Source organism: Colias philodice, chromosome 7 (assembly GCF_061535455.1).
Source record: "Colias philodice isolate Cphi_HAF_F1 chromosome 7, ilColPhil1 Martin Lab GWU primary, whole genome shotgun sequence".
Lineage (NCBI taxonomy): Eukaryota > Metazoa > Arthropoda > Insecta > Lepidoptera > Pieridae > Colias > Colias philodice.
Window position 1 is genome coordinate 8,304,512 of NC_143092.1, and position 14,021 is coordinate 8,318,532.

At 34.0% G+C, this 14,021-nt stretch overlaps 2 protein-coding genes across 8 annotated transcripts in view; both read left to right on the forward strand.

The window, feature by feature from the left end:
• Nucleotides 1-7,460, forward strand: part of mnb (minibrain) — a 126,880-nt gene extending 119,420 nt beyond the window's left edge. For 5 of the 6 annotated variants that reach the window (XM_089697531.1, XM_089697533.1, XM_089697532.1 and 2 more), the window contains 2 exons: nucleotides 197-338; nucleotides 4,855-7,460. In XM_089697531.1, the coding sequence (XP_089553657.1) occupies nucleotides 197-338; nucleotides 4,855-4,973 (261 nt within the window). In that variant the 3' untranslated portion in view covers nucleotides 4,974-7,460. Of the gene's footprint in view, nucleotides 1-196; nucleotides 339-1,994; nucleotides 2,076-4,854 lie in introns of all 6 variants that reach the window. The other variant, XR_016315889.1, reaches the window with a different exon arrangement.
• A 3,223-nt stretch (nucleotides 7,461-10,683) lies between these two features.
• LOC149487215 (uncharacterized) lies at nucleotides 10,684-13,132 on the forward strand. 2 transcript variants are annotated; one of them, XM_089697128.1, is made up of 3 exons: nucleotides 10,684-10,982; nucleotides 11,627-11,762; nucleotides 12,092-12,426. In XM_089697128.1, exons 1-3 carry the CDS (start codon nucleotides 10,836-10,838, stop codon nucleotides 12,121-12,123), a joined length of 315 nt encoding a protein of 104 aa, XP_089553254.1. In that variant the 5' UTR covers nucleotides 10,684-10,835; the 3' UTR covers nucleotides 12,124-12,426. The 2 variants fall into 2 exon arrangements, 1 of the variants encoding a protein (XP_089553254.1); XR_016315848.1 differs by lacking the exon at nucleotides 12,092-12,426 and adding an exon at nucleotides 12,447-13,132 and having other exon boundaries at nucleotides 10,696-10,982.
• Nucleotides 13,133-14,021: the final 889 nt, after the last annotated feature.

Below are 14,021 nucleotides of genomic sequence, written 5' to 3' on the forward strand. Positions count from 1 at the left end.
AGAACCGATCGAAGAAGACTTACTTATATGACATATAGAGTGTATACTAAACATAGTTGAGTGGTTATACTATGTGACGTAGTTGTAATCATCATAACATGATGTCTAGTAACAACTGTCTATAAATAATGTTGTTGTATTAAAATGTTACCATTTGTAAAGAACCATTTCATAAAATGACACGTACAATTTCCAGGACCTGATCCTGCGCATGCTGGAGTACGACCCGAAGCAGCGCGTGACGCCGTACTACGCGCTGCAGCACAACTTCTTCAAGCGCACCGCCGACGAGTCCACCAACACGCAGCAGGCGCAGGCGCAGTCGCACCACCAGCACGGTCAGTTGACCACGCGTGACTATACGTGACCACACGTGACTATACTGAACACCACGTGACTATATTGAACACCACATGACTATATTGAACACCACATACGGAACACTACGTGACTTATTACTGAAACAAAAAATTCATTACAACAGACCACACATTACTAAACCGGGATGGTTTACCTAAGTTAATCAGACTCTAAACGATTATAGGAAATTCCACATGACTGTACCAAATGCTACATGACTATAACACATACATGCATAAACTACATCCTATATAACAAAACCACATATAAACATAACCTGCCTTAACAGAATCTTGATCACAACAGACTATATTATGTGTTAATTTCACACATTGACAATTTTTGTGAGATACATTTTTAAATTATTTTATTCTCAAACTTCAAGCTTTATTAGAAATATGACTGTATATCTACTGATCAAACAAATGATACTGTAAATTAAAATTCATATTAATTTATAATCATTATGTATCTTTATTTTAAGGAATAACAAAAGTTGTCTCTGTGCTATATTTTGTGTAATTTATTAACAATTTACATCAAAATTGATTGTGCTGTTAAATATTGTATTCGATGTTTATAATGCCTCTTATACAAGATTCATTTCATTCGTGCCGCTATATATCTATTTATTTATATAAATAATCTGTCATACTCGCTGTTTAACTTCGGTGTTCAAATGGTGTTAGACTCGATACACATTTACAAAAAAACGCATCTAGAATATTCTAGAGGCAACTATTGAAGAGATAACTATTGAAGAGTGCTTCATTTCCAATACAAAATATTAATATTAAGCGAGTTTTGTCTCTGTCTAACATTACAGATGTAAAAGAGATAGCAATAGTTGTATATAACGATGTGTATCGAGCCTCAGTGTTGTCATGATACTGTGTAGATGTGACATCTAACATTATCATCAGAAGCTTGTCTCGTGTGCTAACATTTCATCATGTCATCTCCAACTGAGCGGCTGTATGTCCGACGGGTCTTCGTCATGGAAGTTACCTGTAAAAAATAAAAAATAATAAAAAGGTCTTTTTTTTCACATGGCAAGTTTTTCTCACACCATCGTCGAAATGAAATTAATGTTGATTAAAGGCGTATGTGTAATTTGTTTTTTGTTGTAGTTTTTTTTTCTTTTTATTATTTTTAAATGTGTTGTTTAAATGTTACAGCTTTGAATAAAGGTGTGATAAAAGCTTTTGTTTTATATTTATTGCGTTATGATAGTTGCGTTAACTAATTTTTTTTAATAGTGCCAAAATTAACATGAGCCAAGTAGAATTGTTAAAAATTTTGGAGCAAAATGTCATGTATTCTATTATAGTATTCTAAGAATGTTTTAATTATTCGTGTGTGCTGCTTAATTATCTGCATTTTATCAATCTATGATTTTTCAAGCCTTTATTCGCAACTCACGAGGGTAGTAAAATCAGTTAGTGCATAAGCTCTTGTGCTCTTTTCCCTTCGAAGACCAAAATAAGTATATAAAATAGTGAGAGTTTGATAATGTATTTCCACGTCGATAAAACAGTCACACACAACGCGACTATCATAACGCAACCTAAAGAAAAAGCATTAAAAAAAAAGGTGATTTCCATGAAATAACGTGATGTGTGTGTTGATGGCAGATGTTCCGTCGGACCCGCGATGACTAGAGCGGTCCGGCGGCACGCCCGCGCGACACTAACGCCGCCTCTAACTTGTCACAGGTCTGACTCACGTGCCGTACTTACATGCCCCGCCCCAAACCGCATATACCCGCATATGTCCGCATATATCCACATATCCGCATATAACATATCCGCATATACCTGCATATATCCGCATGTACCCGCGTAATCCGCATATACCAGCATATATCCACATATCCGCATATTCCCTCATATATCCACAAATACCCTCGTAATCCGCATATACCAGCGTAATCCGCATATACCTGCATATACCCGCATAAGTCCGCATATATCCACATATAGCATATATCCGCATATAACCTAATGTCGTGTTGGCTGCCGCGCATTCGATACTCGGTCTAAATAGTGTTCGACAAGATTTCATATGTGATAAATAACTACAATAATATCTCAAAATTTTGTTGTATAAATGTTAATGTTACGGGTGGAGATAACTTATGAGCTCTACTAACTCTCTACTAACTCGTAGGATGACCATTTACTATAGATTGAAGAAGTTAAATATCAATCATATTGAATTATTATTAATTAATTAAAAAAAATAACTATTGTATCGGCATAATGAAGATTGGATCAATCGTGGTACCATTCATCTCATGCCATTTCTATAGAGACTTATATCAGTGACGTAAAGTGCGCGGAAGTTAACATACATTTCCCTCTCCTTGGCTTTCGTTCGTGTGACACTGCATGATATTCACAGCCATAGATTTCGCAATACATAGAGAAATGTACGAAAAAACATTAACAACTTCATTGCAAATTTTGGATTCACTTAATAACTGCAAATGCGTTCACATGCTAAACTGTCAGTTATTTTTATATAAAGTTGATTGTTACTAATTTTGCTAAACTGTAAATGAACAATTGACTCTGTGTTACACGTGTAAAACGCTATTTATCAATCATGTTCCCAATATGCACATGAACATCTCGATTTATAAGACCATATTATGAAAAATACACTGGAGTTGTTATAACAAATAACTATAACGTACATTTCAAAATCATATCATAATTTATCACGGCATGATTCCTATGTATCACACGCATGGCTTCTGTTTCTTTTTGCACTGATTTTTTATCTGCAATATGTTATCATTATATCACGCATATTAATATTTAGTTTTATTCTTCAGTTATGAAGTGTAAGGTTGTGTATATGCAGATGTTAATCTATCTCATTTCGTTTTATATAAGCCTTCATATAATCATACTATAGTGGAGCCAATTTAATAGGCAACATTTGACGTCTATCAATTTTATCTTCGTAGGGAGGTAACCAACCTAAAAACATCGATCAAAGTGAATTAATCGATACGGACTTGAAACATTTGTCAATCGAACTTGAAACACATGTCAATTTTAAAATTCATCAGGCGAATCCCTGTCCAAGTAATATATATATTTTTTTTCGTAAATTAAAACATCAGCAGGAGCAAAATAAAACAAGTATCTACATAATTCAAATAAGTCAACATAAAAAAATGCATTTATTCAGGTGTACTTTATAGATAATTAAAAGAAAAATAAATAAAATTCTGTTTTACACAACGCATTTATGCATTAATTTATGGTGATATTTATTCACAAGTTATCAATGCATTCGATTCTAGATATCAGATTTCGATTTTTAGAGTAACGTCTTTGGTATTTAAAAAGAAAAAAAAGGTTTATTGACACAATATTGTAGCGACGTCAATTGTTTAAATCCGAAATTGTTTATTATGTTAAGAATGGTTTATTAGTAAAATCAAATCTTAAAATTAATTGTATCGGTCATTATTATTATAACTATGTAATCGCAGTTGAAAAAAGTTAAGCAAATTTGCAGTTCTAACAAAACGAAATAACATATTATTCTATGGGGTCGTTGAACTGTCAAATGTTGCCTATTAAAATGGCTCTACTATACAAGCATTTCATAATATGTATTTAGATTGCAACAGTGTATAAAAATCAATTACTATAACAATATAATCGATATGAGTAATCAAATATATAGAATAGGTTAATTAGTATCCCTCAAATAGATAATCCCTTAGACAAATTGCTTATCTTTACCAATTATACAAGAAATTGAATTTGTACTTGGGAAAGTTCATGAAACACTCTATTTAGATGCACCAAGTTTATCAGTTATATAAAATAAACATTCTACTACTGTATTGCAATGTTTAAAAAAAATTGGTTGTCTGTGAAGTCGGTTTACTGACGATAGTTGAACGTGACAACGTCCGATTGTGCTTCTTTGTCGCTCGTTCCGCGCTCTCGCTTGCACTTCAAGCCTTACATGGAACGCCTCAGAGCGAGGTAACGCCGCATGAGTCATGTTTTTTCGTGCGTGCAGCCGGCTCTATCGAATTATAAGATGTTGTCACGTCCAAATATCTCGTATTACACGATGGGGTGGCAACATTTTCAAGTACAAAGTCAGTTTCGCCACTATATAACTCGATAATAAACGTTTTTCTTTAAGAAACTGTATTAAGCACTATGTAATGTATGTATTATGACTGTACGTGTCAAGAATAAATAATTTTAACGTGATAGCGTTTTTAAAATCGTTTTAGTCGGGTGACATGTTCGGAAACTTGTGTCACACCAAAACCTCACGAGTGCGATCGCAGGTATAACGAGAGAGAGTCGGACCGATCTCCCGTCTCATTCCGAGCGCTGCCACCAATAAGACGTTATCACGTAAACATCTCGATCGTAAACCTACTTTACAAACAACCAATTTTTTTACTTTTTTTTTTACTTATAATAAAGTCGTGTTGTGTGTGTGTGGCAGTGGGCGGCGGGCGGCTGTGGGGCGGCGCCGAGCGCATGGAGGTGGAGAGCGCGCGGCGCGAGGAGGACCTGCTGCAGGCCGTGTGCACGCTGCAGCACAGCCCCGTGGCCATACACTAGCGGGTGGGGCTAGCGGGCCGCAGTGACAGTGCCCACTATGGACCATATTTATAACTCTATATTTTTATTTAACGCGATAAGTCTGACCGTTGGGAAGTGCGGTGACGATCCGTCGCGTCGTGACTCGTGACTCGTGACTCGTGGTGAATTACCTCCTTCAAGTTGCTTCATTCGACCGTACTTAGAGAGTTCCCGCCCGGACGCGTTGACGGCCCGAAAGCTAGGTTTTTTTATTGTTACGCAATGCATATCATGAACGCAATATGGTAGAAAATAAATATTGTACATATTTAGGAGACGGACTTGCGATGGTTACAGACTGCGACTCGAACCGTTTAATCTATAGTTTAGTTACGTCTATGCTAGTTAAGCTTTCGTTCAGTTTCTTTCGCGAGCTTTATATTTTGTAAAAAGTGTCGGCAACTGATGACTGAAAATCAAAGGGCCAAACTGAAATTTCGTTTTGTATCGACTCGACAAATTATGACGGAATATGTAAAAATAAAATGTGACGCGCGAGGGTATTTTTTGATTGGCTCGATTCGATCCTTTAAAAAATCCTCTCGCGTGGAGAATCGTTTGAAACTTTGCCCTCGCATTTCAGAGTTGTTGTATATTGTATAATGTTTTTTTATTTCCAATCTCGAATGCATAAGATTTGAGGTTATGTACATTTGAACACATGTATTGTGTTTACATAAATATAGGTTATTTTTTAACCCATTGGATTATTCTGAGGATATGTAAAGCAAATGAATAGTGTATAGGTAATTCTATAAAACACAAAATGTATTTGTAGGTTACGGGAATGTTGAATGATATAATAAAAAGTTTGGGTATTTCAGATAGGAGTTAATAAATTAAATAAACTGACTCGTTCAACCTTTTTGGATTTGAATCTACAATAGACTAACCTCATTGCAACAGACTGCTCGTAAATTTGTAACGGAGATATTTTGTATAGCAAACTGAATCACTGCCTTACTGTGCCGGAACTTTTATGGATAAGGCCCGCTACTCACGTGCGACTTTGTGCTGCGACTTTTGTCACTATCATTTGTATACTAACGGCACGGGCTCTATGGCGTCGTGTCGCACACTAATTGTTTAAAACTTCCCATTATCGGAAACAAATGTACAAATGTAGCGTAGTTTTTACATGTTACGGCGTCATATAGATTTGTCATACTTATTATATAGAAAATGTAACAAGAGTGTACCGAAGGTAAAATGATACTTGTTAAATGTTAGGGCTATTCAATTTAATTTATGGATCGATGCGGAAATTTTGTATAAGTTCCTTTCGACCGATAATTGTTTGATTTTTCAATAGGTTCATTGTTTGTTTGTAAAATGTTAATTATAGCGCTCATTATGTTCTGTTTAATTAGGCAATGCCTTATGATTAGCTGATATTTTGTCATGTACATCATAAATAATGTTAACTGTGTATTAAAGTAAGTTAAGAAGACTACAGAGTGCGTCCGATCGCAAAGTAGCGGTGTCAGTAGCGGGCCTTAGGATTAGCGGGTTTATTCTGGAGCTTCGTGAATTAGCAAACTATATTTTTTTCAATTGTTTATAGTTGGTGTACGTCGACTGAGATTGGCGCTCAGAGTGAACCCGCTAATTTGTTGATATTGCAACTGAACGCAGATTTTTTTGTGCTGCAGAATGTTGCCGTGAATTTTTTATAAAGCTCCTTTCCCGAAAAAAAGTTATTTTAAAATACACATTTGTATGGTACAATTGTTCATTTAATACATGAAGCATGAAAGTATTCGCCTCTTCGTTAACGCTATGACTTCCAATTTGATTTAATTGTAGATTTGAATCTATCCCTTAACTCGCTCTTCTGAAATATTGAATTTCTCTCTTATCTGTATAATATTTACTGTAATAATACTTTTTTGCTTCATGAGGTATAGGACTGTTAGGAATATAAGAAATAGGTATGGGAAACAAGATATTCATAGTAGGGTGATAATATTTCATAGGCGGGTTTCCAAAATAATAATGTAACTTATTTTCTTATTCATTGTACTCAGCTATTGTGACGTTCTTATAATCATGTACGAGATGATTTGATGGAAAATTTTTGTATCGTAATAAATATCGACGTTGGTGTTGACTTATTTTCTCCTTTACAAAACTTACATGATTTGACGTGAATATTTTTTAATCGCCGCTTTTAAAGTACTGTTACGGAAAAAAATATGTGATATCAGAAAGTAAGTCGATGTCGAAGTGCGTGTAAGATTGGAATCCTGCGTCAATATGAACGACGCCCACACAGCGGGACATGCCCTGCGCTTCAATATGTAATGTATTATAATATTTATTTGTACTGTGACATTAATGTGGTGTGTTCGGAATTATATGTTTATTTCCTATCGGATTGTCAGTTCGCAGGCACTGTAACAATAAAAGGATAGAGCTTTATGTCACTAAGTTTTGTATTTTAAATCAATAAACGATAGCAATGAGCGTGATTTTTATTGTCTTTACCTTATAATTTCTATGCATCGATTAACTAGTTTGTCGATGTTTGAGTATTATTATTTGCATAAGCACATATTGTTGCCATATAAAATTTGGTAGGTGAAACTTTACTCTCTTTTTGTCGCTGATTTAATCATATTTGTAGACTAGATGAATCAATGGTCGCATATTAATTAGAAAATTAACTGCTGAACTGATGCAAACATTATATGTTACAATTAGAAAGAACCTTTACCTAGATAGCACTTCTGAGCCGGTGGAAGATCGACCTTCACCGATCTGATTACCAGATGAGACGTACCTTTTATCAAATATAACTTATGAACAAATATCCCTATGATTAGTACGATCACTTGACCACAAAAAGTCCATAGCTATTATTAATAATTTAGGTAATCGGATTTTCTATCTTCAATCTTCATACCAGCGCCGTCACGCGCCGGTAAGCGCTTATATATACAGCTTTCTTTCTGAATACGGCCTAAGAGATTATACTGCGTAAGAGAAGGCACTCTCGTATACGTCTTGTACTTTGATCACTTTGATTCCGAGCTCACGTGAATGTTTATGCCATAATGTTTATGCGTCAAAAATGAAATATATTGCTGTCAACCTAACATTTCGAACTTGACGTTTCTAGTGATGTCCCTCCTTCATATCGATTACGATATCGATAAATTTGCCGATGCTAGGGTAACAACACTACTATCTACTAAAAACAAACCCATCAAAATATACACTATACGTGAACCGGAGAGGCCAACTTAAGAAATGTTTTTATTTTTCCTAAATGGTGGCATACTCGTTACCCATCAACTTGAAAAGAACAGTAAATAGTATACTGAGCTCTATGTCTATTTTGTAAAGTATAAAATTGTTTGATAATGAAAGCACTAGCAACCAAAACACTGGGTCTGACTCATTCCTACTCTGTGCTCATTGCGAGTTAATTTTATCGTTGCAAACGCATGTGTTGTGTTTCAATTCAGCAACTGTAAAACTGTTGAATAATTGTTTAGTTCCTGTAGAAAAAGCGGTAAGTGTAAAAGGTCAAAATTATTTTCAGCAATGAATCAGCATAAGCAGCTTATAAATAGTTCAAAATACTGTAATATGAAAATAAATTCGTGGAATCGTAAACTGCGTAACAGGTGTTTATGGATTTAGACTAAGAATTTAATGGAAGAAAGATTTTTATTCCGTAAAATTTAACGTTGTACATTAAGTACTTACCTACACTTTTTTAATTATGTTCATAAGCCCCTTGGGATGAGAAAATTATTTAAAACTCATAGTTTGGCTTTTTTTCTTCGTTATTAAATAATTATTTTACCTATAAATTTGTAGATAGGTACTTATGATATTCAGTACTAGTTAAAATATATAAATTAAAAATGTGAACCACCTACTTGTGAAAAACCTACTTACTGATTTTCTATTTCATTTTAATTTAATGCCTGTTATTTACCTATAAAACAAAAGAAAATAGTATTAAAATATGTTATATTCTTATAATTTCTAATTAAAATTCTCAGAGAGAAAATCAACCGTTGTCCGTAAACAAGGCATGGCATGATATCATCGAATGCATTCAAATAACTACTACTACCTAGCTAGCTAGGGTCTCTCTACCTATAGCTACTTATTAGCAAACTTATAAACATCATTGTTGTGGATGTTTATGTATAAAATGTTTATATAAAACAGATAAGAGTAGATAAAGGTAAAACCATAGAATTTTGTTCAGTCATAGTCTTTCTTTTTATTTTATTTTTTATAGTAAGGAAATAAAAGCCCACTCTGTTCCGTTGTGATGTTTTGGGCGGTAGGTAGTAGGTACTACAGGAACGGTTCGTACTCTACCGCGTGGGGCTAAAGCCTACATAAATGTCACTACAATTTAATTGAAAATTTATCACACTGTTACATGACCATGTAAAGAAATCATAAATGATGGAAACGTCAATCCATGATGGAACTGAAATTTCGTAGTAATTATGTAGTTAATCAAAAATGTTGTCCTACAGCCCTACAGGGTGGAAATTTTCAATGGGCCCTAGGGAGAAAGTATTTGAAATACCTACTGGAAATTAAAAATTTAGCTGAATGGAAACATTCCTTTTATTTCATCTATACTAATATTATAAAGCTGAACAGTTTGTTTGTTTGTTTGTTTGAACGCGCTAATCTCTGGATTTACTGGTCCGATTTGAAAAATTCTTTCGGTGTTAGATAGCCCATTTATCGAGGAAGGTTATAGGCTATATATCATCACACTAAGACCAACAGGAGCGGGACCACGCGGGTGAAACCGCGGGGCGCAGCTAGTAAACTATAAAGCAATAGAACTGCCTTTAAGGATTTTCGAAAATTCACTTACCACGACCGGGAATTCTATAGGTATCTTCCATTCAACACTCAGCCAATTAGGAAGCTGGTAAAACTAAGACCTTCAAAGTTTTGAGGTTCTTTTCTGAAATAAAGGTTTAATTCTAACCTTTACATTTATATACTTACACAATGTTAACGTCCAGATAAACGATTTATTTATAACCCATTGACCACCGTAAGGCCCGATCGGGGCGCGACACAATAGATTTTCTATTGTGTCTGTGATTCCGAGGACTGATGGATTAAATAAATCACTAACTACATATTTGTCTGTTCAATAGACAAAGCAATTTCCACATTTCTGATTGGTTTATGATTTCAGATTGACAATGTGTTTCTATAAGAGGTGTTCTTGTATGGAGGTTGAGACAGGGTGCCTAATATGGGCTAGGTATATTTACAGCTGTAAGTATCACCAGAGAATACGAAATAGTTATTACGTAGGTACTAAGACTACGTACCTAAATATAATTATTTTCATATATTGCATATAAAATCAGCACTGGGTGAATAGAATTTTATTGAATTGATCATAGACATAAAAAATTTTTTATTAGCAGTTTGATCGTAGATAGATATAACTATAAATAGAAGTAAGAACATCTGGCAAAACATAATTCCTTATCTCGATATTGAAGATGATCATGATACGTTCACGCTTCATAGGTACCAATTCAGAACGTATTCTGGTTCAGGATTGTGGACATTGTTATCCATCTACACTCATTACTGAATAAAGAGAATGTTGAACAGTAAGTGTAGTCTTCACATATACCGCATATACCATATTACCATAACTTCACATCACTAATTAATACTGCCGACCGCCAACGTCATTATCGCCAAAAGTCAAGCCAGAATCCAGAATTTTAAATTTTTAACGGCATATTGACTTTCGCTATATATTATTATATTTCACAGATTATAAAAGGAATAGCAATATTATTGGGCGTTGGATTTCTCATCTACATGAATATCGAGTTCTTACAGCAATCTGGAGATAAAGACCTGGGAAATGTTCTGAGTCAAGTTTTCAACATCGTCGGAATATTTATACTTTCTCTAATAATTAGTTCATTTATCTTTTCGATATATCTGCTACTTGGAGTTATTAAGGTCAGATTTTGTCAATTAAATATTTTGTTTATTTTATTTATCAATCAAATTTAAAATACGAGAATGTTGAAACGAACAAATTGTATCATAGCAGAAAACAGAAATCCTACAAAACCATTTTAGATATTTGAAAAAAGGTTCTTGATAAAATCTATATACATATAATAAATCTGTAGAAGGGTCAATTCTGTACATTGAAAATATTGAAAAAATAAATAGCAGGGGGTGTTACTGGATCGATACCAAACCCAAATATGTGATTAAAAAAATTTTTGTCTGTCTGTCTGTATGTGAAGGCATCACGTAAAAACTAACGGTTCGATTTCGATGAAACTTGGTATAATTATACCTTATTATCCTGGGCATAAAATAGGATACTTTTTATCCTTGAAAAATACGTAGAAATAAATAAATCTTAATTTTTCCGCGCGGACGGAGTCGCGGGCGGAAGCTAGTCAATAATAAACTTGTAATCTAGTTCTAAATTGAGCATATTGTTTACGAATAAATAACAATAATGAGTGAATGAATAAATTTTACAATAGAACTTAATTATCTCAACTGTCTCTACATTATGTTAAGGTATTTTGTGATTGTTCCTGTGTATTCAAATAATAAGTATAATATTAGAACTTTCTTTACAGAAACGGCCGCAATACATCAAAGCATACATTATATACAGTGTCATGACTTTTTCTATGTTGGTGGTTATATGTGTGATTTTAACGGCTACTTCTCGCGATATCCTGCTACCTTCCGTCTTCGGCATTTCAATTGCAGGTACGTAAATAGTACGTCTTTTCTTATATTAGGTACCTATTTACCTAATATAAAAAGCAAGCAGAATATTTGTTAAGTATATTTAAACTTAATTATATCTGCTTCACTACATAGTATAAAACAAAGTCGCTTTCTCTGTCCCTATTTCCCTATGTATGCTTAAATCTTTAAAACTACGCAACGGATTTTGATGCGGTTTTTTTAAATAGATAGAGTTATTCAAGAGGAAGGTTTTTGTATATAATTTATTAGGTTTCAGACAAAGCGGGCGAAGCCGCGGGCGGAAAGCTAGTAGCCTATAAAAGTATGCTCAATGCATATTTTTGCAGAACGCTTGTTAATCGATCCTGAGAAGAATTGACAGCCTCCTTTATACATTGGTTGACGCGTGAGCGTAGAACCGAGGGGCCTGAGTTCGATTCCCGGTGGAGACGAAGAAAAAAAATGTCTCGGTCTAGCAGGACACAGAGCTGATCACCTACTTGTCCCTAAAGAAAATCGATCAGTGAAACAGATGTATGCATAATGCATCTGCCCCTTACCCCACTTGGGGAGTATAGGGACACGGGACCTGACTTTTTTTAGATAATCGATAGTTTTCTTCAGTCAGTCGAATAACAGTATATATATTAACAGTATATAAGTAATATGTATCTATGTGTAATTGTGTATGCTTTTTTCCAGTTTTCCACGGTCTTATTTTAAACATGGTTTTTAAGACATATGAAAAATTCAATGGAGATTCGTTTCAACAGTATACGTACTCAGAAGTTCATAACGTGAATAATGGAAGCGAAAAAAAATTATATTTTTAAATTAATTGATATTGTTATTGTAAATTCATGATTAGTGACAAACAGATGTACAAAAAATCTTAGCTAAGGCGAAAAATTGGAGTTAATAATTTTATGATTTAAATAATTAAAATATAATACGCATTCATGATAAGATGAATGATTATAATAACCCACCCAACCAATTAAGATATTATTTGACCCCGTTTTTCAATGTTTTAATTATTTATACACATACCTAGATACTTAAAATAAAAGTGTGTCAATCTATCACTACAAGCCATTAATTTAAATATGTTATGTACTACATAATATTATAATGTAACATGCGAGATGGAAAATTGTCGAAAAATCTGAAACATTTGCTAGCAATTCAACTATCTTTCAACAATTTACAATCTCGCGAACTCGCGAATCTATCAGTAAAATGACGGTGTTTACAATAATTGTAAATTATATTTGTATTTTACCATAAAATTATTGTAAAATATATACTTTTACCACCCTTATAGTATCTAATAAGTAGCACTTACCTAGTTTTAAGTCATTTTGTAATAAAAATAACACAATTTTGTATAAGTTTTATCAAACGTATATTTTTAATGTAGATCGTGAATTTGACATAACAAAACGATTTGAAATAAATAATATATTTTCTACTTTCTTTTGTTTCATTTAATTAGATAAGTGTGTATGACTTAGTTACCCTGTATTGATTTAAATAATTTTTTTATTTCTTTTTTAGAACATTTTATTATTTTTTTACATGATAATTATTAACGATTCATTAAATTCAATGATCTACGTCATACAAAATACGAACATGTATTGTCCATGGCTTAAGATTTAAGAGCGGTTTCAGACTAGCGTATTTTTTTGCGCGTATACGGTCGTTTCAGCATACGCGTTTATACGCGCGCTACATTACGCGTTTCAAACCATACTCGCGTTACGCGTAAACGGGCATATTTCGGCGTGTTCGCTCGCACCGGTGCGGTGCCAGTGTCGTGTGATGTGTCAGTATCAACATGGATTCTGACGCAGATTACTATTTAGTATTTACGAGCTTTAGAAGCTCGTACTAGTCGAGCGTGCGACGTGTGAAAAGGCGCGCCTGTACGCGCCAACATGCGCTTCCAAAAACGAGCTCACACGCGCGTATAAAACGCTAGTCTCAAACCGCTCTAAATTGTCTCTCTTTTAGAAGATCAAGATCATAGACTAGCAACTAGTCTATAATCTTAGATGTATCTCTGAATTTCCTGGCAGACTGTTAGGCGCCTACGACTGCTATTGATCTGGTACTTTTACTGCGACTAAATTTTGACTTTAGTCTCTGTTTAGTGCAGACAACCGCACTATGATTATAAATAAATATAGTGTTTTTGTAAAACGTAAATAAAAAGTGGTAAAATACTTTGAAAAATACGACAAAAATTGTATCCTACAATTATTCAATAAATTC

Excerpts from the sequence above, each read along its gene's own strand:
- LOC149487215 (XM_089697128.1), top strand. The coding sequence starts at position 10,836 with ATGAATATCGAGTTCTTACAGCAATCTGGAGATAAAGACCTGGGAAAT. Across the intron at positions 10,983-11,626 it reads TGCTACTTGGAGTTATTAAG|AAACGGCCGCAATACATCAA; the intron begins GTCAGATTTTGT and ends CTTTCTTTACAG. Across the intron at positions 11,763-12,091 it reads CTTCGGCATTTCAATTGCAG|AACGCTTGTTAATCGATCCT; the intron begins GTACGTAAATAG and ends ATATTTTTGCAG.